The sequence below is a fragment of the Trachemys scripta genome, chromosome 5 (genome assembly GCF_013100865.1).
Source record: "Trachemys scripta elegans isolate TJP31775 chromosome 5, CAS_Tse_1.0, whole genome shotgun sequence".
Classification (NCBI taxonomy): domain Eukaryota; kingdom Metazoa; phylum Chordata; order Testudines; family Emydidae; genus Trachemys; species Trachemys scripta.
In genome coordinates, this window is record NC_048302.1 from 77,583,923 (window position 1) to 77,610,340 (window position 26,418).

The 26,418-nt window shown below is 43.9% G+C and overlaps 1 protein-coding gene across 11 annotated transcripts in view; it reads left to right on the forward strand.

Moving 5' to 3' along the window:
- The window catches only part of TENM3 (teneurin transmembrane protein 3), a 1,277,620-nt gene that overhangs the window by 1,170,155 nt on the left and 81,047 nt on the right, over window positions 1-26,418 (forward strand). For 6 of the 11 annotated variants that reach the window (XM_034771464.1, XM_034771465.1, XM_034771467.1 and 3 more), the window contains one exon: window positions 25,365-25,391. The exons of the other annotated variants lie outside the window; for them this stretch is intronic. In XM_034771464.1, the coding sequence (XP_034627355.1) occupies window positions 25,365-25,391 (27 nt within the window). The remainder of the gene's footprint in view (window positions 1-25,364; window positions 25,392-26,418) is intronic. 11 annotated transcript variants of the gene reach the window in all.

Below are 26,418 nucleotides of genomic sequence, written 5' to 3' on the forward strand. Positions count from 1 at the left end.
TGGAAGTCTTGCATGTTCCCTTATGTATTGAAAAAGTAGGAAATCCCTTTACTCACGATTTCATATTCTATTCAGCATCTAGATACTATGATAATACACCAGAACCCAGTTTATCAAATCTAATTGGGACTGGAGCCAGATCCAATAATTAAAATTTCAGATAATCCAGAGACTGGAAAAATGCGAGGTTGCAGCATCGTCTAGTAGTCACAGGGAGATCGCCGGCTTCTGGATCTGTGCTTAGTGGCTGTGCAGTTAATACGGAGAGCTGGATAATGGAGGGATGGATAAATGGAGTTCTACAGTACATACTTTAGAAATCAACATATATACACAACTAGCCAAATGCCACCCAAAGGCCACATGCACAAATTCCCATCATTATGTGGACAGATATATCCACTCGATATTTTGCATCTGCCATGTCCACACTAGATCCAAATGATGGGAGAGATATGTGCGCATTAATCATAAAGGCATGAATTGAGCCTTAAGTAGGTAAAGGCATTAACTGAGCTGTGCAACTTGATAATCTATTTGTCTATCTAAAGAGCTATGGTTTTACATAAATCATGAGCAGAGTTTGAGACAGTAAAGTGAAGAATATTCCAAGCATCTACTGAGAACTTCAGTTCGTCTCTAAATGTTTTATTTCTGTTCATTTTCAGTTAGCCTACTGGTTGCATTCTTCAAATTGGCACATACACCTCTACCTCGATATAACGCTGTCTTCGGGAGCCAAAAAATCTTACCGCGTTATAGGTGAAACCGCATTATATCGAACTTGCTTTGATCCGCCAGAGTGCGCAGCCCCGCCCCCCCGGAGCACTGCTTTACCATGTTATATCAGAATTCATGTTATATCAGGGTAGAGGTGTATTAAACGGCCAAAAAACCCATCTCTCTGATTTTAAAGAAGGTAGTCCTTTGTGGAATTCTCTTCTAATAATATGTTAAACATCAAGTTGTTTATTGAGTTACATTGATTTTCATGTACATTCAGGCAATTCACATTGAAATTTGGCCTGGGGGAATTCCTAATTCCTTTAAGCTACAAAATACAAGCTATTTGTTTTTATTCTCATTCTTTAGTACATTGGGAAGCAAGATCATTAATGATGACAAAGACATGCTTTGTTTGTTCAGACAAAACTTAGACATGCACTGCTCAGCATACCTCTATTAAACACCAGGGTGGCTCTGGGGTTTAGGATACCAAAGATTGGAAAATTGCAAATGAAATACACACAGCTGGGGAGTTAGCTGTTAAACAATATGAAAAAAAATCAAAAGCATTATCAGTATGGACAGATATTGGTCTGATGCACTAGATCTTGTTATCTTTAATAAGCAGTATAGCAAGAGTGGTATTTGTTTCAAATAAGTTATGAGTCCAGAGCTTTCAGTGCTTTCCTCCAGCACACTTTTTCACACTAATAGTTTTTCACAAATTAATAGATATAAAATAGATTTGGGTTTTCTAATGTTTTAAACTGTGCAAAGCATTAGCAAGGTTATCAAGAATTTTAGTAATGCTAGATTGGAAGGATCAGCCAGGAAATCTATCAGGAATTGTATTCTCACTTATGTTGGCATTTTTACCTTGAAATAATTTTTGTTTCCAGTTATTTAATTTAAATCTATATTTCTTAGATAATTTTAAGTGAGTAGGGGGTATTGTGATATGTAAGAACCAATATGTAAAGTAAACAAAACTAGTCTTAATACTGACCCTATTTTTTGGTTACTTCGACTAACAGGAAAATAGATCAAAGATTAATTTATATGCATGATTTCCATTGGCCCTTTGTAGTTGCACACAGTATCTCACTTAATGCCATACCTGCTCTTGATATACTCATTGTGTGGTTTGTATGATGTATGCACAATTCCAAAGATTGATGTACAAGTTGTTCAGCAGGAGTTGCATGCTCAGGTAGGACTTAATCCTGAAATGTACTTAAGTCAATAAGAGTTGAAGGAGCATGGAATCTCCCACAGATGCTCAGCACCTTGTAGAGTTGAGTCAATAAAGGGCAGTGTATGTTCCAAAGCACATTAAGTGCTAAGGAAATTAAAGGATTTCTAAATTACCGTGTATATTTTTCCCCTTGGAGTGGTAAGATTTTACCTCTGCTTAAATCCACCTGGGCGCCGTTTAGATCAAGGATTATTTTACCACAGAGCCCCAGGCCAAGGCCTTGGGAAATTACCTGCCCGATTCTTTATTTGGTCTGGGAGTGGCATTCATGAGTCTGAGGTTAGAATGTGGCCCTTTACTATTTTGTGAAGATCTATTTTTGCCTCTTATGGTAGATTTTCATCCTAAACCAATTCTATTTCTATTCAAATAATTGGTCCCATATTAAAAACATTGGTGATTTTTTTGTTTGTTTTTTAAGTATTAAGCACAGGAGGCCTCCCAGTTTCTGTAATTGTAGTTTGCATATTTAAGATTGGAATTTCTATCCTCAACCTCTACTTTTATCTCTGTGTGTATGCAAGATTGCACATGCACAACTGGACACCAGATAGACTCCTGAGTGAACATTTATTCCTTCATTATGTTTTCTGATTGCAGTTTTGCTAAAATGTTTTTGTTGTTGCTGCTTGTTGTTATTTTTTCTTTTTAAGCCCTGTTCACAATGAGTTCAGTGACCCTCTCCTTTTTGAATAGCTATATTGTGAGGTTGGAAGAGAGAGTGTTTGTTTGAAATGGGACTATTATTTCTGTGATTTAACTGTCATGTACCCTTAATAAATTAAGTAACAATCATAGAAATCCCATCGATATGAATACTTTGCCAGCTGCTTTTCCATTAAACTCTGCTAGCTGAATGAAATCAGTAAATAATTATGTTGGTGGGGAATCTGTTATATCCAAATGCTGTATAATGTCTCCGTTTTACAACACAGCTTAATTTTTTCTATACACCAAATTAGTTTTTAGAGTAATCTAAATTGCAAATTGGTCGATTTGCATTAAAACTATGCCTTCTTGTTCTGATTTGTCAACACCTCTTTTTTAAAAAGTCGTTAACATTAAGCATGGGTGGGTAAGACCATCTGTTTATGGAGCTTGCCTGCAGCTCCATCACTTAACACATGAGACAGGTTACAGCTGTTTAATTGTTATGGTGTTGAACGATTATCATTCTATCCAAAATTAATATTTATATATGTATGCATAGAAAGCATGTGGTTAAACATAAGTGATCTAAATGTGGATTAATGTCATTAAGCATTCATTAATTAATCCCTCAGGAGGGCTGAAGTTGGAATAGTGGTATTCACACTACTTTTTTAGTAACTGCATGAGGTTACTTTATCTAATAGGCATAATTGAAATTAGCCTTAAATAATGATGGACAGTAAAAAAATGTACAGCTTGTAATACAAATGTATCCCTATGGGAATCAGGCATTCCTTGTTTTATGTTCTAAGAACTTTTGCAAGATTATTTACCCTAAAATTCAGTTGTGAAAAGAAGAAGAAAAAGCAGACAAAGTACTTTTTTACTGTTTTCTGTTGCATGAAATTATAAATCAATCTTTAAAAAAATAAAACATGGATTTTCTTGAGTAAGAGATTGCCATAGGTAGGCCACATTAATTAGATAAATGAGATAGTTGAAAGTTATAGATTTGCATAATCATTAAAAAGAAATGGAAAATTGCAAACAGAAAATAATCCCACCTTATGTCACAGGACTAGTGAAAATGAATAGGAACATGATCATGCGCCATGTGGACTTCCATTGTCATCTGTGGGTATTGGATTTGGAGATCTTTATGAGTATGTGGCCCTAAAGCTAAAGGCATTATTATGCTCTTTTTCTGGTTGACCATGAGTATCGTAACCTCAAAGTGTGAGTGTCAAGGCGTGCATAGTTATTCAGTATTCTCCTCTGTAGCATTGTAAGACCTGCCCATGGTTAATTTAATTTGTGTTTAGCTCAGAGATTTCATTTTACAACAGATTTAAAATATGACTATAGAGAAAACACTACTTTTCTTTCTATCAGATCAGAGTTCAAGTCTAAGCCATATTTTGTCCTCTTGCTCAAAGACAAGTCTGAGTGCCTGATTGATCTTCCTTAGAAGATAGGGGAACCAGATGAGGTTGATCTGAGTTGGGGGGTGGGGAGGGCAGCACGAATAGGAGATATTACCAGCTCCACTGCATCATTTCTCCTTCCGCTGATCCTGAGGAAGCTCTTCTACTGGTGCACCATGGCGCTGCGCTTCAAATAGAAAAGTCAGGGAGAGGATTATTCTTCACAGCATTATTCCCTTTAGCCCCATAGTTTTGTGCAATATAAAATAGTACTAATCTAGTCAGAATTATTTAATACTGGGTGCTCCTCGGCATAGTGAAACCTTGCTGAGGGGTGTATTTGGTTCAGTGTTCACTCCAAGGGACAGCAGGACAGCATGATTCCTGAGGAAGCCATGCTGCCATATGAGCGAGAGAGTGGAACAGCGAGCTCTGCAGAATGCTGTACATCTGAGCCTCTGTGTGGATGCTCTTCTTGAAACATGGGTGACCCCAAACTTGCATAGATCATAAAACACGCATGAATTTCGGTGGCACAGGCACACTCACAAGACAGAACAATTAATTAGATACTTCTGCTGCCTTCAGAAGTTTCTCTTTCATACGGGACAATCTAGACTTTGGTTTTCTTTTCCTTCCTTTCTTTTTTAGCATTTTTAGCATTTTCTTTATTTAAGAGATCTGTTCCCTGTATATATCCAGAATCTCATCAGCTGACTATGGAAAGATTTTCATTCCTGAAAGCACTGCAGAGCAACAGCTATGGAAAGGGAGCTGGATCCTGTTGTGGAGCATACATCATCAACAGCATTCTTAATAAGTACCAACTGCACACATTTATGATGCCTAAGGGAGTAAGATCACATTCTGACTTTCTGATCCTAGAGTTTTCAACGGTAGCAGACAGAAAAACCTTGTTTTTACTTGAAACTGAACAATTTTTTTTATTGAGTCATTGAAATACAGTAAATCCTATGATGCCATTTTTTCCAGAGGATCACTTTGACTATAACTGCACTTTAAATTGATCATATCTTTCATCTCTCCTGAATTTCTTCTTTAGTCCTTGATGTAGCAGAAAATTTTCTATTCTTCTGCTTACATCATTAACATACCCAATAAACATTTCCCACAAATGGATTTACCATAAAAAGCAGCAGATCTTTCTGCTGAAGAGCTTCCAAACAATTTTTTCTCCCCAGAATTTGAATATTTTAGAGTATATGTATTCTCTCTCTCCATAGATACATATATAGGGCTGTCTATTAATCGCTGTTAACTCATGTGATTAACTCAAAAAAATTAACTGTGATTAAAAATATTAATCATGATTAATTGCACTGTTAAACAAAAGAATACCAATTGAAATGTATTTAATATTTTGGATGTTTTTCTACATTTTCAAATGTATTGATTTCTATTGCAAAACAGAATAAAAAGTGTACAGTGATCACTTTATATTATTTTTATTACAAATATTTGCACTGTAAAAATTATAAACAAAAGAAATAGTATTTTTCAATTCACTTAATACAAGTACTGTAGTGCAATTTCTTTATCATGACAGTTGAACTTACAAATCTAGAATTATGTACAAGAAATAACTGCATTCAAAAATAAAACAATGTAAAACTTTAGAGCCTACAAGTCCACCCAGTCCTACTTCAGCCAATCTCTCAGACAAACAAGTTTGGTTACATTTGCAGGAGATAATGCTGACCGCTTTTTGTTTACAGTGTCATCTGAAAGTCAGAATAGGCGTTACCATGGCACTGTTGTAACTGGCGTCAAAAGATATTTACATGCCAGATGTGCTAAAGATTCATATGTATATTGATTTCAATTACAACACAGAATACAAAGTGTACAGTGCTCACTGTATATTTTTATTACAACTATTTGTACTGTAAAAATAAAAGAAATAGTATTTTTCAATTCATGTAATACAGGTGGTGTAGTGCAATCTCTTTACCATGAAAGTTGAACTTAAAAATGTAGAATTATGTACAAAATTAGCTGCATTCAAAAATAAAACAATGTAAAACTTCAGAGCCTACAGGTCCACTTAGTCCTTCTTCTTGTTCAGCCAATCGCTCAGACAAACAAGTTTGGTTACAATTTGCAGGAGATAGCGCTGCCCACTTCTTGTTTACAGTGTCACCTGAAAGTGAGAACAGGCTTTCACATGGCACTGTTGTAGCCGGCATCACAAGATATTTACCTGCCAGATGCGCTAAAGATTCTTATGTACCTTCATGCTTCAGCCACCATTACCAAAGGACATGTATCCATCCTGATGACCGGTTCTACTCGATAATGATCCAAAGCAGAGAGGATTGACACATGTTCATTTTCATCATCTGAGTCAGATGCCACCAGCAGAAGGTTGATTTTCTTTTTTGGTAGTTTGGGTTCTATAGTTTCAGAGTGTTGCTCTTTTAAGACTTCTGAAAGCATGTTCCACACCTCGTCCCTCTCAGATTTTGGAAGGCACTTCAGATTCTTAAATCTTGGGTCGAGTGCTGTAGCTATTTTTAGAAATCTCACATTAATACCTTCTTTGCATTTTGTCAAATCTGCTGTGAAAGTGTTCTTAAAACGAACATATGCTGGGTCATCATCTGAGACTGCTATAATATGAAATATATGGCAGAATGCAGGTAAAACACAGAGCAGGAGACATACAATTCTCCCCCAAGGAGTTCAGTCACAAATTTAATTAACGCACTGTTTTTCTAATGAGCATCATCAGCATGGAAGCACATCCTCCAGAATGGTGGTTGAAGCATTAAGCGGCATACGAATGTTTAGCATATCTGGCACCTAAATACCTTGCAACGCCAGCTGCAAAAGTGCCATGCGAACACCTGTTCTCACTTTCAGGTGACATTGTAAATAAGAAGCGGGCAGCAGTATCTCCCATAAATGTAACCAAACTTGTTTGTCTTAGCGATTGGCTGAACAAGAAGTAGGACTGAGTGGACTTATAGGCTCTAAAGTTTTACATTGTTTTGTTTTTGAATGCAGTTATGTAACAAAAAAATCTACATTTGTAAGTTCAACTGTCATGATAAAGAGATTGCACTACAGTATTTGTATTAGGTAAATTGAAATATACTATTTCTTTTGTTTTTTACAGTGCAAATATTTGTAATCAAAAATAAATATAAAGTGAACATTGTACACTTTGTATTCTGTAAAAGCAGCAAAGAGTCCTGTGGCCTTATAGTCTAACTGACGTATTGGAGCATGAGCTTTCGTGGGTGAATACCACTTCTTCGGATGCATGTAGTGGAAATTTCCAGAGGCAGGTATAAATATGCAAGCAAGAGTGAGTCAGGCTAGAGATAACGAGGTTAGTTCAATCAGGGAGGATGAGGCCCTCTTCTAGCAGTTGAGGTGTGAACACCAAGGGAGGAGAAAAATGGCTAGCCAACTACAAAAGCAGTTTCTCCTCCCTTGGTGTTCACACCTCAACTGCTAGAAGAGGCAGGGCTGGCGCAACCCATTAGGCGACCTAGACGGTTGCCTAGGGCGCTGTGATTTGGGGGGCGGCGTTCGCAGCGGTTTTTCTGCGGTGGGACCTTCCGCCGCCTCTGGGGGGGGGGGGTATTTCAGGGCGGGACCTTCCACCACTTAGGCGGCAGAAAAGCTGGCGGCGCTCCTGAGAAGAGGGCCTCAACCTCCCTGATTGAACTAACCTCGTTATCTCTAGCCTGACTCATTCTTGCTTGCATATTTATACCTGCCTCTGGAAATTTCCACTACATGCATCCGAAGAAGTGGGTATTCGCCCACGAAAGCTCATGCTCCAATACGTCTGTTAGTCTATAAGGTGCCACAGGACTCTTTGCTGCTTTTACAGATCCAGACTAACACGGCTACCCCTCTGATATTTGTATTCTGTGTTGTAATTGAAATCAATATATTTGAAAATGTAAAAAACATCTAAAATATTTAAATAAATGGTATTGTATTATTGTTTAACAGTGCAATTAATCACAATTAATTTTTTTAATTGCTTGACAGCCCTAATATATATACACACACACTTTTAATATATGTTTAAAGTGTTTTAATGTTCCTAACTCATACATACTAAAAATTCTTCATACATGCTAAGAAAAGCTTCTTTTGAAATTTCAGAGTTATGAGTGAAAGAAAATACACATTTTTCTCTTAAAATGACATGATTCAATGTCATATTAATATTTGACATAAAAATGAAACATCTCAAAATCTTTTTGATTTAATGGGATTGGTCCAATGACAGGAAGAAACCTGCAAAATGTGTATTTTCACTCAAAAATAAGATTATTTTTGAGTAAAAATATGTCCATTGTCATTCTAAAACACTTATTTTAGTTAAATCTTAAGGACAGATTGGGCAGCACTTACCTCAGGGGGCTCCCTGGAAGAGGCAAAACCCTTCAGCTCCTAGCGGGAGGCAGGCACCGCCTCCACAGCTCCCATTGGCCGCAGTTCTTGGCCAATGGGAGCTACGTAGCCAGTACTCGGGGCGGAGGCAGAGTAAAGAGCTGCCTGGCCACGCCTCCGCCTAGGAGCAGAAGGAGGGGAATGTCACTGCTTCTGGGGAGGCATGGAGCAAGGTCGGAAGCCAGCCAGCCCCGCCAACTGCCACAGCCCCAGGACGCACACCACTGCCCCTCCAAGCATCTGCGGCACCTCCTGGGTTGCCTCCTCCCCAGCACCCGCAGCGCCCCTGGGCCACCCTCCCACTCCACTCCAAGCTTCAGTCAGGGATATATAGTACAAGTCATGGACAGGTCACGGGCCGTGAATTTTTGTTTACTCTCTGTGAACTGTTCATGACTTTTACTAAAAATACCTGTGACTAAAACATAGCCTTAGTGATAAGCACCATAGAAAACCCCCGGAGAAATGAATAATTTTGTCTTTAGAGCAGGGACTGAATGGTGAGCAGTAAATAAGTTATGAGCCACATATTGAATGAGGAGAACAAAATATTGAATAGTTCTTCGCTAAGTGAGCACTATCCATCTTGTGCACTGAATGAGGCAGGGTTTCAAGGAAAAAATTGTATATAATATTTTATTAAAGACTAACTCATAACGCCTATGTACAAGGACGCCAAACTAAAATTGCACAGGCAACCTTAATCCTGGCATTTCCTAACTTTTAAGTGTTTGACCTTGCACCTTAATAATATTCTTCTTCGAGTGATTGTTCACGTCCATTACACATTAGGTGTACGCGCACCGCGTGCACGGACATCGGAAACTTTTTCCCTTAGCGGCTCCCTTCGGGCCGGCAGGGCCCCCTCCTTCCCGCCAGAGCGGCGCCCCGCTCCAGGGTATATATATCCCTGCCGACCCGACCCCTCCAGTTCCTTCTTACCGTCCGTGGCGGCGTTGGAACAACTCTGTCTCTCGTCTGAGAGTGTCCCTTAGCAATAGTCATTAGTGTTATCTAGCAGTTATCAGTTAGTTTGTAGTAGTGTTGAGCCAGTAGTTAACAGCTCATTGGGGTACTTAAAGTTCCTGCCGTGGTTGTTTGTTCAGCCCCGGCACCGGCCCTGGGCGGCGGGGTATGCCGCAAGTCCAAGGCTTCAAGGCTTGTGCCACGTGCCGCAGGCCTATGCCATTGAGCGACCCCCACGCCTCGTGTCTCCGTTGCCTGGGGGAGGCTCACCAGAAAGAGCGCTGCAAGATCTGCAAGGCCTTTAAGCCCAGAACTAAAAAAGAGAGGGACTTTCGCCTTAAGCAGCTGCTCATGGAGACGGCGTTACAGCCCTCCACTTCGACGGCACCATCTGCCTCCGTGCGGAGCGCCCCGGCATCGGTGCGGGAACCGGTACCGGCGGGTCACCCGAAGCCCGCGGCACCGACCCAGCGGGGAAATACACGATGCCGATCGTCTTCACTGGCAAAAGCGAAGGGCCAACCTAAGGCCCGAGGACGCTCCCTGCACAAGAGGGCGGCACCGGTAAAGACCTCGAGTGCCCCTAAGGCCAATACGGCCCCAACACGGACCCCGGTAGTGGCTCCGGCGCCGAAAGCCCCGTCGAGCCCCGGGATGGGCGCGTCGAGTGAGGATGATGGGCTGGAGGAGCTCGTGGAACAGCCCTCCACTCCGGACACGTTTGAGGCAGCTAAGGAGCTCATTGCTTTGTCCGTCAAGGCCCCGGCACGCGCTGAGGGCGCTCGGCCGATGCTGCCGCGCAGAGGCAAGCCGGCAATGGTGCGCCCTTCACGGTCGCCGTCTCGGCACCGCTCCAGGAACCGGTCCCGGTCGAGCTCCGCCTCGGTGGACTCCCGGTTGCCCTCGGCGCAGGAAGCACCGCAGCAGTCGGGCTTCACCAAGCGGTCGGCACCGACTCAGCAACTGAGCACGAGTCGGCACCGCGAAGCGTCGGCGGTTCATTACCCAAGGCCGACCAGCTGTAGCCGTTCCAGGTCCCGCGATCACCGGTACCGTTCCAGGTCCAGGTCGGCGAGGCACTATTCCAGGTCCTGGTCGAGGAGGCGCTACTCCCCAAAACCGGACCGGCACCATCCTACGGCCCCACCGTGGCCTTCCAGGTCACCGTCCATGGTCTCGGGGACTGACTCAGACCGGTATGGCGGGTATGCCCATAGGTCACAGGCCAGCAGGGACTACGGTCAGTCCCAATGGGGCCAACCGAGCCAATGGCCATTCTGGACACCCTGGGCCTACCACCAGCAAGGGCCCCCATCGAGGGCCTTGAGATCCGGGCCATCCGGGTACCGATCCCGCTCCCCGCGGCACCGCCCGACATCGTATAGGGAGGCAACGGTCTCTAGACCACCGGAGCGGGAAGGAGTGGACTCGGCACTGAGTACGGTGCCGTCCCAATCCCACGCTGCGGGTCAGGCCGCAGAGGAACAACTGGCTGATGCCGGATTGCAGGACAATGAGGATGGGCAGAAGGCTCCGACCTCTTCCTCCTCGCCAGACGAGGTGGTAGCGGGCACACTGGTGTCCGGCCCTCCCCCGATTGACCATCGGGCACACCAAGACCTGCTTTGCCGGGTAGCCCTCAATCTGGGCTTGCAAGCGGAGGAGACTGAAGAGCAGGACGACCCCATGGTCGATATCCTGAGCCCAGAGGGCCCCTCCAGAGTCGCTCTCCCAATTATACGGACAGTACAGTCCAACTATAAGACGGTGTGGCAAACACCGGCCTCCAGTGCGCCAACTGCAAAAAGCGTGGAGAGGAAATACTTCGCCCCATCTAGAGGGTTTGACTTCCTCTTTCTACACCCGTCCCCCTGTTCGCTGGTGGTCTCGGCAGTCAACGAAAAAGAGCGGCATGGCCAGCAGGCTCCTGCCCCCAAGGGCAAGGAAGCTAAGAGATTGGACTTATTCGGGAGGAAAGTCTATTCATCTGGGGGCCTTCAACTGAGGATCGCCAATCAGCAGGCGATTCTAAACAGGCACAATTTTAACTCTTGGGCATCAGTTGCCAAGTTTAAGGACTCCCTCCCACCTGACGTGCATCAGGAGTTCACAGCCCTGGTGGATGAGGGAATGGCAGTGGCCAGGACGTCATTGCAGGCCGCACTAGACTCAGCCGACGCTGCGGCTAGAACAATTGCGTCGGGAGTCGTGATGAGGCGTTCAGCGTGGTTGCAGGCTTCAGGTCTCCCGCCAGAGGTGCAGACCACGCTACAGGACCTCCCGTTTGAAGGTTCGGGCTTGTTTTCCGACCAGACGGACGCCAGGCTACATAGCCTTAAGGACTCACGAGCGACCCTTAAGTCGTTGGGTATGCATACTCCGGTAACGCAGCGTAAGCCCTTTAAACCCCAGCCACCGCAAAGGCAATACCACCCTCGCCCCCGACACGAGCCGTACCGCCGTCGAGGCAGGGATAACAGACGGAGACGTAACAATACGCCTAACCAGGGCCAGAGTCACGGCCAGGGCAAGCCACAGCCAGGGAATAAACCAGGCTTTTGAAGCTACGCCCGAGGACAGCGTACCATATTCCATACCGGATCCTCCTCTGTTTTTCAAAGACCGCCTGTCCCATTTCTACCGGGCATGGTCGCGCATAACATCGGACCAATGGGTCCTGCGCACAGTGAAGGCTGGCTATACCCTCCAGTTTTCCTCGCCCCCTCCCTGCCATCCCCCTTCCCCGTCCCTCTTCAGGGACCCTTCTCACGAGCAACTTCTCACGCAGGAGGTTCAGACCCTTCTCGCTGCTGGAGCAGTAGAAGAGGTCCCAACAGACCTGAGGGGGAAAGGATTCTACTCCAGATACTTCCTGATCCCCAAGGCAAAAGGAGGCCTCCGTCCTATTTTGGACCTGCGCGATCTAAACAAGTTTCTGATCAAAGCTCGCTTCCGTATGGTCTCCCTGGGAACTATTATCCCATCCCTGGATCCGGGGGATTGGTATGCTGCCCTCGATATGAAAGATGCCTATTTTCACATCGCAATCAATCCGGCTCACAGGCGATTCCTGCGCTTCGTTGTCGACCAGCGCCATTTCCAATTTACGGTCCTGCCCTTCGGCCTGGCGTCAGCACCACGAGTGTTCACGAAATGCATGTCTGTGGTAGCAGCCTTCCTTCGAAAGAGAAGGATGCGTGTGTTCCCGTACCTGGACGATTGGCTACTCGCGGGCAGGTCGGAGGCCGAGGTCCGATCCCACGTGACGCTGGCCTTGCAGACGCTCGACAAGCTCGGCCTCCGGGTCAATGTGCCCAAGTCCATGCTAGTCCCCACACAGAGGCTGGACTTCATAGGTGCAACCCTGGACTCGGTAACCGCGCAAGCGAGCCTACCGGAGGCACGGTTCATGTCAATTCACAGAGCCGTAAGCTCGGTCTAAAAGTTCCCCACGACAACGGCCAGGTGTTGCATGCAGCTTCTGGGGCATATGGCAGCTTGCACACACGTGGTCAGACATGCCCACCTGAGGCTCCGGCCTTTACAGTTGTGGTTCGCCCACACGCATCGCCCCAACAGAGACCCATTGGATCAAGTAGTCACGATCCCAAACCAGGTGCTCGGCTCGCTACGCTGGTGGCTCGATCGCCAACAGGTATGCGAAGGGATCCCCTTCGCTGCCCCACAGCCCACTCTGACGTTGGTAACAGATGCATCGGACCTGGGTTGGGGGGGGCGCACCTGGGGGAACTGCGGACCCAAGGGCTGTGGTCCAGAGAAGACAAGCTGCTTCACATCAATCTGAAGGAGCTAAGATCGGTTCGCCTCGCCTGTCAGACCTTCCGCACCATCATAAAAGGTCACAGCGTGGCAGTCCTGACGGACAACACTACCGCCATGTTCTATATAAACAAGCAGGGCGGGTCCCAGTCTTCTCCCCTCTGTCACGAGGCACTCCAATTATGGAACTTCTGTATAGCCCATGCGATACACCTCATCGCAACGTATCTTCTGGGGATTCAAAACGGCTTAGCGGACCGCCTCAGATGATCCTACCGAATGCACGAATGGACGTTGAGGCGAGACGTCCTGCATTCGATCTTCCGGAGGTGGGGCTTTCCCCGGGTGGATCTATTTGCCACCAGGGACAACAGCCAATGCCCTCAGTTCTGCTCGTTCCAGAACCTCAGCCGGGGATCATTAGCAGATGCTTTCATGATCCCATGGGGAGGGAGCCTGAGATATGCCTTCCCTCCATTCCCACTCATACACAAGGTTCTCCTCAAGACCCGCAGGGACAGGGCGATGATCATACTTATCGCCCCGGCCTGGCCACGCCAACATTGGTTCACGTCCCTGCTGGAACTGTCCATAGCCGATCCAATCACCCTCCCCCTCCATCGCGACCTAGTCACGCAAGACAAAGGTCACCTACTCCACCCGAACCTGTCTTCGCTACATCTCACGGCATGGTATCTCTCTGGCTGAATGATGCAGAACACAGGTGCTCTCACCAAGTTCAGCAAATCCTCCTTAATAGTAGGAAGCCCTCTACAAGAGCGACCTACCTGGCAAAATGGAAAAGGTTCTCCCACTGGTGTGAGCCTCAACGCATACAGCCTTTACAAGCCTCAGTTCCGTCGATCTTGGACTACCTACTGCACCTCAAGAATCAAGGGCTTGCGCCCGCCTCAATTAGAGTTCACTTAGCCGCTATTTCGGCTTTCCATCCGGGAGAGTTGGGAGGGTCAGTGTTCTCCAACCCCACAGTGGCCCAATTCCTCAAGGGGCTGGAAAGGGTGTTTCCCTACTCGCGCCTGCCTGTCCCGGCGTGGAGTCTGAACCTAGTCCTAACAAGACTCATGAGTCCTCCCTTTGAGCCCCTAGCCACTTGCTCCCTCACGCACCTCTCGTGGAAGGTGGCGTTTCTCGTGGCCATCACGTCGGCCAGAAGGGTATCGGAATTGAGGGCCCTCTCTTCGGAACCACCCTATACAGTGTTCCATAAGGATAAGGTACAACTGAGGCCGCACCCCAAATTCCTCCCAAAGGTGGTATCACAGTTTCACATGGGGCAGGACATTTGCCTACCGGTGTTTTTTCCTAAAAACCCCATACGGACCCTCACCACCGCAGCCTACATACCCTAGATGTCCGAAGGGCGTTGGCATTTTACCTGGAACGGACCAGGTCGTTCCGCAGAACACCCCAGCTGTTCATTGCTATTGCGGAACGTATGAAAGGCTTGCCTATCTCGACACAGCGCTTGTCGGCATGGATTGTGCATTGTATACGCACTTGTTATGAACTCGCCAATGTTCCGGCCCCGGAGATCCGGGCCCACTCGACTAGAGCCCAAGCGTCCTCAACGGCCTTCTTGGCGCAGGTCCCTATCCAGGAGATCTGTAAGGCAGCCACCTGGTCGTCCGTACATACGTTCACAGCCCACTACGCGATCCATCATCAGACCAGAGAGGACGCGATGGTCGGTCGGGCTGTGCTACAGTCAGTTGTACCTTGACTCCTACCCACCTCCAATGGTAAGCTTGGGAATCACCTAATGTGTAAATGGACGTGAACAATCACTCGAAGAAGAAAGAACGGTTACTTACCTTCTGTAACTGTTGTTCTTCGAGATGTGTTGTTCACGTCCATTACACTTCCCACCCTCCTTCCCCTCTGTCAGAGTCTCCGGCAAGAAGGAACCGGAGGGGTCGGGTTGGCAGGGCTATATATACACCCTGGAGTGGGGCGCCGCTCTGGCGGGAAGGAGGGGGCCCTGCCGGCCTGACGGGAGCCGCTAAGGGAAAAAGTTTCCGACATCCGTGCACGCGGCGCATGTACACCTAATGTGTAATGGACGTGAACAACACATCTCGAAGAACAACAGTTACAGAAGGTAAGTAACCGTTCTTTCTTTTAGCATAGTTTTGAGTGTGTGCACATGTATGCAATGTAAAACAAATTTATATACAAGCATAGTTGTATTTGTAAGGATAAAATATTAAGAATTTCATAACACTTTAAAAAAGTGAAAAGGCATTTATCAATAAACTCTTGTAGGGGAGATTATGCCACTAATAAACTGTCCTCCTGATGCTATTCTACTGTTGATATCCTAAATCACCTACAGTGAGATTTTCTACTATGGAATTAAGATGGTATTAGCTTGGTTTATTGATCTGCTTAAAAGCTATTGACTCTCGGGATATATATGTTTAGTGTAAAACTGTTTTTTTCAGTGTGCTCTCTTCCTTTTAAAAGGGTCTATACCTGAGTGCACAGGGGTTCTTCTTCGCGGTGTGTCCCTCTGGGTGCTCCACTTGAGGTGAATCTGCATCCCTACACCTGCAATCGGAGAATTTCAGTAGCAGTGCCTGCTTGAGTCGCACACGTGCTGTCCCTGTCTCACGCCACCTTTGCGGGTTACGTAGCGCTGTGCGACCAACACCCCACCTTAATTCATTCTCTATCACCCTGGGCTTGAAATGTAGCAATTGGCAGTGCCTCCGAGTTTACCATTAGATTAAGAATTAACCTAGATTAGTAGTTTTAGAACCCAGTTTATTTAGTTAATAATTTTTAGTTATCCTTTCTCTTCCCCATTTTTCCTGAAAAAAACCCCAAACCTTTTTTCTTAGTCATTTAAATATCATTATACCCATTAAATTATAATATATTATACCTTTAGGATAACGTAGCTACCCTTCTTCATGGGAGAAACCCTATTTTAAGGGTCATGCCCAGCTCCCAGGTTTTAAGCACTGCCTCACTTACTGGTTGTCAATTCCGGTGTCTGACGGACACTCACAGTGTGTCCACCATCTCAACAAGATACACGTACCACAGAAGTGCTCCCACTGCCATAATCTGAAGACCCGAGCCATGAAATCAAGGGATCTTCAGTTAAAACTCCTACTCATGGAGATGTCTCTGCATCCGGCTGATCCAGATCACAGACCTCTCCTGGGCAATGGTCTCCACCAGCAGCATCTGACATGCATTCTCCACCACCCTCTCAGAGAAAAGAGCACTCCTCCAAAAAGGTGGCCAAGAAGCGGGTTACGACCTCCCCTTCCAGGGAATCTACCAAAAAGAGGCAATCCCTGACTCATCAGACACTATCGGTACCAACTGCACCGAGGCCAATTACCTCTGAGGCATCAGGACCTTCCAGTATCGCAGGTACCATGCAAGCCAACAACCCTAAGCGGGCAGGCTCGGACAGAAGCAACAAAGGGAAACTTACCATCCCTTCCTCGGTACCATCGGAGCTACTCAACATGCAGCACCAAGTAGCTCAGTAGCACTGCAGTCTATGGCACCACCTTCTGCTTCCATAGCACCTAGCTCACAATCCTTGGCACTGACTAACCATGGTAATTGCATCGGTACCGCTAACGACACCCTTCTCAATACTGATGCTCTCGGCATCACGGCAATTTCTCTGGCACAAACATGCTCAATACCATACCAGCTTACACCACCATCCACGTCAGTTCCTCCTTTCTCCAGGGAGGAGGAGGATGAGGAGGAAAGGGAAATTTACACTTCACATCACTCTTCTCCGATCCGGACAACTACCAGACCGGGTCCTCCAGAATAATCTGAACACCATCCCAGACCCAAATCTCATGGGTGCTACAGACATCCCTGGATTCCTCCACCAATGCCATCCCCACCACAGTAGCCCTACTGGGACCCCTGGGTGGCATACCATCAACACTACTCTAAGCCTCCTAGTACACACAGAGAGAGGTCAACGCATTCCCCATCACCCTCAATGCCGGAACTCTCTGAATCCCTGGAAGAGTCACCTGAGGGACCTGAAGAGGTCACCCCAGCTGCCAATTTTTACTCCTCTTCTCTGGATGAAGCTTTCATGCCCCCACTACCCACAACAGGTGATGACTTTAAACAGTTCCAAGAGCTGCTTAAGAGGATTGCGGACTCTCTAAAGATACCATTGGAAGAAGTTGCAGAGTCACAACATAAGCTGCTGGACCTCCTCCAGACACTGACTTCATCCAAGATTGCCCTCCTGGCAGACCCCAGCAACAATTCCGCGTACTTGTAAAAGAGCAGACAAAAAATATTACATCCCTTCCCAGGGAATGGAATTTTTGTTTTCACGCTCTACACCAGACTCTGGTGTTAGAGGACATGAATGAGCACAGCAGACAACATCAATCTAGATCCACTGCATACGATAGGGACTTGAAAAGATTAGAATTTTGGGCATAAGGCCTTCTCATCTACATTTCAGGATCGCTACTTATGAGGCATTAATGGCAAATACAACCTCTCCAGTTATTCAAAGATGTCTGACTTTATTGTTTATCTTCCTGAGGACAAGAAAGAGCAATTTAAAGCAGTCATCTCTGAGGGCCAACTCCTAGCTCAAACAGCCTTACAAGCCTCACTGGACACAGCAGACATAGCAGCACATTCCATGCCCATAGTCATGCGACGAGCTTCATGGCTCCATTTCTCTGGATTTCCCAAAAAGGTACAATCCACTGTTGAGGATCTCCTGTTTGAGTGCCCGAAGCTGTTCACAGCTAAGACAGATGAGTTGCTTCAGACACTAAAAGACTTCAAGGTGACTCTTTGATCCATAGGCATCTACACTCCTACACAGAGAAAAAAATGGGAAATATTACTCAGAGCAAAGAGCAAGATCCGCACAATATACAAAACTACAGAGGTAATATGACCTGCAAAGACAGAGGCAGAGACCCACAAGATGAACAACACTCCCATCTGAACCATCGACATCCCAGCAACCCCCCTCTAAACAGCAGTTTTTATGGTTTGGTCAAATGCCCAAAAAACCTCCCCTATTTGCAAGTACTGGAATCATCCACAACCATCCATCCTTTCGGAGACCATCTGATTCCATTCCACCCAGTGTGGCAGATCATCACATCAGACAAATGGATAGTACAAATTATTGAGACTGGCTATTCAATCCAATTTACCTCCATTCCCCCCACCCTCCTCTCTCCCCATCCCTCTTCAGGGACTCTTCTCATCAGCACCTACTATGACAGGAAGTAAATCATCTTCTGCACTTGGGCCAGTACCAACATAACACAGAGGGAAGTGTTTCTACTCCCACTATTTCTTAACCCAGAAAAAACTGGAGGATGAAGGCCCATTCTCAACCTAAGGAAACTCAACAAATTCATGAAGACCCAATGGTTCAGGATGGTCACGTTAGCAACAATAATTCCAGCACTAGAACAAGGGCACTGGTTCTCAGCCCTCGACCTCCAGGGTGCATATTTCCACATAACAATATATCCTTCACACAGGAGATTTCTCAGATTTGTTCTGGAAAAAGATCATTACCAATACAAAGTACTCCCTTTTGGCCTGTCTACGGCTCAACGGGTATTCTCGAAAGTACCAGGGGCCATAATATTCCCCTATCTGGACGATTGCTTACTCAAAGCCTCCATACAAGAAGAAGCCTTAGGATCTACCCAAAGGACAATGTCACTCTTCCCACAACTGGGCCTACAAATAAATGAGCAAAAATCAACATTCACGCCTGTGCAGCAACTAGAGTTCATCAGGGCCTTCCTCGATTAACTGGCAGCCACAGCTTCTCTGCCTGCCCACCATCCCCACAGATTTGTCACTTCAGTCAATCTGATCACTACAACATAAACCAGCCCACAGACATTGGCAAGGATCTGCCTCCAACTATTAGGCCATATGTCAGCAATGACATTTGTAGTGAGGCATGCCAGAGTACACATGCATTGCCTTCAAGGCTGGTTCAGGACAGTATACATTCCACACAGACACACAGAATAAATAAGTACCTTACAATGCCAGGCACAATAAAAAGCTCTCTGCATTGGTGGACTTGACCACACAATGTTTGCGCAGGAGTTCCCTTCGCACAGACCCCTACATCAGTGATACTCACAAAGGATGCTTCTCTGCTAGGGTGGGGGGCACACTTGCACAACCACACAATCCAGATCGCGTGGTCCCCCTGGGAATCAACATTGCACATAACCTATTAGAACTACTAGTAGTCCGCAACTCATGCTCATACTTCCTACCCATGATCAGCGGCAAGTCCATAAAGGTGTTGACAGACAATGTCGCTTGTATGTTTTATATAAACTGACGGGGGGGGGCACAGTCACACTCACTATGCACTGAAGCGATATGATTATGGAACTGGTGCATCCACCACATCAATATCTTAGCCTCCTACCTACCAGGATGCCAAAACGTGGACATGTTGAGCAGAAAATTCTCCCAGGACCATGAATGGGAAATAAACACCGGAGTACTGTAGGGGGTATTTAAATGCTGGGCATTCCCAACCATAGACCTCTTTGCGACAACCCAGAATGCCAAGTGCCCACACTTCTGCTCAAGAGCAGGATTGGAACCCTGATCTCTAAGCAATGCTTTTCTCTTCAAATGGGGTGCACCTCTACTGTACAGGTTTCTCCCTACACTTCTATCTAGGGTCATACACAAGATAAAGACTGACAAATCCAGAATCATCTTGATAGCTCCCTTGTGGTCTAGACAAACCTGTTTCAAGATGCAGGCCAGGTCCTCCACCCAAACTTGGCAATACTTCACCTGAAAGCATGGCTACTCCATGGTTCCAAGGCAGTGACATGACCTGTTCAGAGGAAGTAAGAGCCTTACCATTAAACAGCAGAAGCTCTACTACATGATATACCTACCTACACAAATGGGAGAGATTTCACATATGGTGCCAGAACAGACAAAGAGTGGCAACTACCTCTCCTTTATCAATGATATTAGATTACATACTGGAACTTAAGAAATCAGGTTTCTCAATGAGCTCAATCAGAGTACACCTTGTGGCAATCACAGCTTTCCACCACAAAGTTGAAAAATTTTCAGTCTTTACCCACCTGACCACTAAACTATTTCTCAACGGTGTACATAATCTTTACCTTGAAATACAAGCCATTACTCCATCATGGACGTTAATCTAGTGCTACGATACCTTACTGGACTCTCATTTGATCCCGTAGCGAGGTGTTCACTTCTCCCCCATCATTGAAAGTGGCTTTTCTCATCGCTATCACAGTCGCATGATGAGTAGGAAAACTTGGGGCTCTCATGACATACCGTCCATACACAGTATTCTTTAAAAATAAGGTTTTTCTAAGACACCATCTAAAGTTTTTACCTAAAATAGTTTCCTCATTCCACTTGCACCAGCCCATCCATCTCCCATCATTCTTTCCAAAAACTCATGGGAACAGACGAGAAGCAATGTTCCATACCCTGGACGTCAGAAGGGTGCTAGCATTTTACACTGACAAGATTAAAACTTTCTAAAAGTCACCGAAATTATTTCTCTCCATCACAGAGAGATTTAAAGGAGATGCCGTATCCAAACAAAGGCTCTCAGAATGGATCTCTGGATACACTGACCTTTGCTACCACCAGAAACACATACAACCCGCACTGGGGGCCCACACACACTCCACCAGTTCGCTTTCTACATCAATATTCTTCCTCAACAACGTGGACATCTGCATAGCAGCAACTTGGGCACCAGCCCACTCATTCAGAGAGCACTACACAATAGAGCAGTACTCATCATCAGCCACTCTGCTTGGACTCACAATCTTATCATCCATCACCACTACAACTCGGAAGCCATTTCTTCCACTGAGGGGCACTGCTCTACAGTCACCTAAAGTGGACAACCCTCAGGGCCACTCCTCGAAGAAGAGAAGGTTACTCATCCTGTGCAGTAATTGAGGTTCTTTGAGATGGTTGTCCCTGTAGGTACTCTACTATCCTCCCTCTTCCCCTCTACTTCAGAGTTTCATGCTAGGGACTCTGCAGCAGCGAAGGGCCTGAGTGGGGGTTTGTCGCACAATGTTATGTAACCGCCAGAGGCGATGCAAAATGGGGATAGCACATGTACGACCCAGCTAGGCACTGCTGATGAAATTCTCCGATCACAGATTCACCTAAAGTGGAACACCCACAGGGACAACCATTTTGAAGAACCTCAGTTATGCACAAGGTAAGTATGTTTCTCTTTCAAGCCTATGGAAATGGTGAAGGTATGGAGCAATATTTTTAATGGATAGGGACTTCTCCCACTGAATTAACTGGTTATCAGGAGGGAGCACAAGAAGAGTAGCAGCCCAGGTAGACCAAAAAGGAACTGAAGAAACCACCAGGAGGTCCAGTGCTTTCACATAAAATTCAGAAACACTTATTTTAATGTGATAGTGTGGGTGAAAAAGTGGTTCTGCAGGGAGACAGCTGCTCGGGACATTACAGAGCTGTGGAGCTGAGTCAGAGTAGTGCCTGCTGCTTCTTAAGAGAAAGGCTGATCCAATACAAAGCTAGGTTTTGAGCCCTGAGAGGAAGACATACAGAATGTAGAAGCAATGTTCCAGTGGCTCTCTCCCCTATGATGCTAGCTCTTGCTCTGAAGCAGAATGCTTCTCTTACCCTCTTTCCTCTCCTTCTGTTTTTCTTCATTCTTTCTGATTTCTTCTTTCTTTTTCTCTTCTGCCAAGACTGGAGAGGACTAAGGAAAAGAGAAAGAGCTAGAAAATGGAAGGAATGTGAGCGTCCTCCAAGATGAAGGAAGCAAAAAAGATGGAGGGGGATGTTTGCAGCTTCAGTCTTTTATGCTGGCTTAGACTGACAGGGTTTTGTTGATTGGTTGATTTTTTTTTTTTTTTTTTTTTTTTTTTTTACTTCCTTGCTTCTTGATAGATGGTGTCATGGGGCAAAATTCTGTTCCTAGTTATAGTGACGTAACTCTTGATTACAGCAGAGTTGCCCTGGATTTACACCGCTGTAAATGAGTCCATAATTAGGTTTATGGACTGTAAGGATTATTTTGTAAAGTGGATGAAAAGGAAACATGCTGCAGTTAGTTTTGCACACCCCTTTTGGGATGATTGGGCTCCAAAATGAAATTAAATGTTAGTACTATACAGCTATATCGATGCTGAACTGTTTGTTAATGATCCATCCATGTGTCTGCTATTTTTGTGAAGTTCATTTCATACTTCTTCCACATACAGGTATGCTCATTCCACATCCTCCTCCACCAGCATTAATCCACAGCATCCGTTAAATCATTTGCCTAAAGCCTGCTATGTGTAGCCAAGGCAAATACCCATATTATAGTCTCCATTCTTGAATCATTCAAGGCATGCTCATGTGTTTTTTATGGAGCCAAACTTATATGAGAGGTTTAATTATTTTTTCCTTTTAGCAAACTTCCCAGAACAGGAAAAATTAAATAGTAAAGCCCATAACTAATTTTCCTAAGAACGATGTTTATGTTCCCAGTCTGAAGAAAAAACTGCTAATACTGGCAAAGTATTTTGGCATATTATCAGACTAGATAGACTTCCTGACAAGACTATTTACTAAACAGAATATTTGGCATGTTATATTCTAATCTTTGACTAGAAAGATTATGGTAAGTGAAAATCTCTCGTAAAGTGTATGAATAAATTAATAAGAATATGAATTTGTTATACAGCATTTAAAATTATGTCACTGTTATAATCCTTTATGACAGGGTAATCAGTAATAAAACAGTGCAGTGAGTACCAATTAAGGAATATCAAATCAATGGGTATGCTGCTCATGCTGATTTAAACAGGAGCTGATTGGAATAAATGGATTTAATATATACTTATTTGCAGACTGTAGCTGTTCTAGCACATCTACAGAAACTAGCATATGAATACGCTAAGGATGTTACCTACTTATATCTCTAATGGAAGACTAATGGGAAACATTAAATTAAAAAAAGTCTGATTTGTGATCTGTGGTGAAACATACAGTGGTAAATGTGAGTTTTCCAACCAGCATTAACAATTCTTTGCAGGACAATTTATAAGGGAAATGTATCTGCCACTTGTTAAATATGTACCTATTTATACTGCACGATCTGTGAGTGCAATATATACTGTGGGGGGGTTGTTTGTTTTTGTAATAATACTAGAAAATCTTTGGAATTTTACACCTCTGCTTGTATTTTTCCACATTCCATTCAGAGCCATGAGAATTCCCTTTACCCTCCTCACACCATCAAACTTTTTAACATACTTTAACCTAAACCCTGCATCAGTCTGCCACCCTGCTGGTTGAGGAGGCCTGGACACATCTCCCTCCTGACCCTGTCAAAATAGCACGCGGATAGATTTGTTTTACTGCCTCTTTTCTATTTCATCATGTGATACTGCAGCTAACCTTTTGGCTCCTGGTTATTGGCATTAGCCAAACTGCTCGTGAGAATGCTTTATCATACCAGAATACCAGAAAGAAAGAGGCAAGGGAGTCCTTATAAATATATATGTGCCAGTGGCTGACACTAGATAGATTGTCCCAAATCCCATGAAGGAGCCTCTTGGTGGACAGAGGAAAGTAGTTAGAGATCCTCTGGTCCCTTTACCCTTGCACTTAATATTTTACTATATGATCCTCTCCTTAGTTTTGGTACCATTCAGGCAGGCAATGCTGCATGGTCAGCTCATTTAATAAAAACATGCTTTTCCCAGTTTTTTGGATTTTTTTCCATTTCATTTTTGTTATTTTCCATTCCATAACTGTTTATTATTTTATTATTCCACTTATTAAGCTGTTTGTTCATAATGTGCTATATCTTCATATGTGTAAATACTTTAAATATATCAGTAGCAAAAATATACTGCATATAATCTTCAAACAAATATTAGTGCTCACAGTTCATATGGACAAGACTTGATTCTTCTCTCATGCACATTAGAGAGTAATCAAAGAGCAACCCCGCTAAACTCAGTGGAGTTACACTGGTGTAGATGAGGGGAGAATTGGGCCCACATTGAAATGCAGGTATATCTCTTTTCTTTTTAGTTGTGGTTTATTTTACTTTGTAGTTACTGTCTCTTAAATGTCCTGTTATTACTATTTACATCTTGTCCTGTCAACTTTTAACCTTCTCATTATCAAGAATAAGTTATGCTTTGAGCATCTTACATTTTCTTCCTCAAAGCTTAGGAAGCTGAAATTTTCTCCCGTCCTCCCCCTAACCCCACTTCCAAATTTCCAGATTTCAATTACCAAAAGGTTAAGTGGTATAGAATACAACTAACATGTCTTAGTGGCTTCTTCTCTTTCTAGATATCATTACTTATGGTTGGATTCTTGCTATTCTTAGATATTCAATGCTATTTATTTTTATACATCTAAAACCTTAATTTAACACCAGCCTTCTTTCTACATGAAATGGATTTGGTAATTTCAACTTCATCACTATTAGACTACTATCCTCCACACAAAATCCCATAATGTAGCTCACTGTTTTGTATAATTAGCTGTGTGTGCTCAGATGAATAACTGGGTTTAGCTAAAGCAGAGGGAAATTATTCCTCCCTAAAATGCTACTAATCCAGATCAGAATTAAGATATAGTGCTGGTTATATTGTCTGAGCAATACATGATCTTCCTGCCTGGTCAGTGTTTTAAAGTTCATAAACTAAGTAACTGATCTAAGTTGCATTAAAATCATATTTCTTTGCTAGCTTTCATATTTGTCCTACATAAAAGTCAAAATATGTCTAAAGCAGTCAGAAGGAAGAAGAAAAAAAGAAACACCCAGTTTTTGAAAGGTAGCATCTGTTTATTCTGTAGCCTTGTTTTTAAATGCTGAGTGTTCCATAGAATCATGATTACATTTGCTGAAAAATAATATTTTGCATTTTTAGAAGCTATGAAATACATTTCTGTTGTGTGCTGTAAGGTCTCTCTCATGTCAGCTGCACCTGCTCTATTTGCATGTGAATTCTGAACAATTCTTGTCCTATGTGACACTTCTGAAATGTCTGTCTGTTCTTTTTTTTTTTTCCTTTTTAATTCTCAAGCTCACTATTTGGATAAGATAGTTAAAGGTACTGTATATTTGCTCTTTGTTGACCTGCCTATGCCTACATGTTTATTGATATATTTATATTTATAGTGACCACTGCACTAGATTTGGCAAAAGCAACTTTTTCTTATGTGTATTCCATGAATTATAAATTTGGTTCACATTACTTTTAATACATACCTCAAACTTAAAATACTAAACCTTTTGTGTCACACATGAACATTTAACTAATTGTTACATAAGTTTCTATATATACTGTATAAATACATTAATATTTTCCAAAACCAAAAACTGAAGATAACAGTGCATTTGCTGTTCGTTTTATTAATCCTGCTAGTTGGGCACTTAGTTGTGAAGCATTAAATATTTAAGAAAAGAAGCAAACTGACACTCTTGTGGCCGAGTAAGAAACCATCAATTCTAATGCATAATTTGATTAAATAAAGAGAACAACCCAATTAATTTTGTATACACATTCTGTTGCTTCCCTTTCTCTAAATGTTTGAAAATCTATGTGAAATCCTATTTTAAGATTTGTATGAGAAGCTGTAAAAGCCTTACAATGTTTGCAATGGAATGGATCAGGGATACAAAATTCATGGGCAGAATAAGGCCCAACATAAAACAGCAGAGTTTCTCGTATCTTCAGTTATGGTAAAAATTAGGTGAAAAAATACTTCCAAAAAGAAAATCCCTATCCCTCTTTCCCCAAATTACCTTTTTTCTATTCCTTTTTTGTGCTTTTTTCATTAGAATATGGCAATATTCATGACAATATCCAGGCTTTCATACAATAAGTCTTGAGTGCACTCAGGTGACTTCTGTAACACTTTGTCAGTAGGGGAATTAAATCTCTGTCTTCTATAAACAAAGCAGAAGAAATGTATTCAGAAGCAAAATTAGCCTTCTGCACATACAGTTAATAAATACAGTTGGCAACTGCAGCCTGAAAAGAAACAGGGCAGCAAGACTAATCTCAGCCTGGCATGATGACATGATATCCATAAGTATAACTCTCTCAGACCTTGTTAAGGTGAGAGGCTGTTATG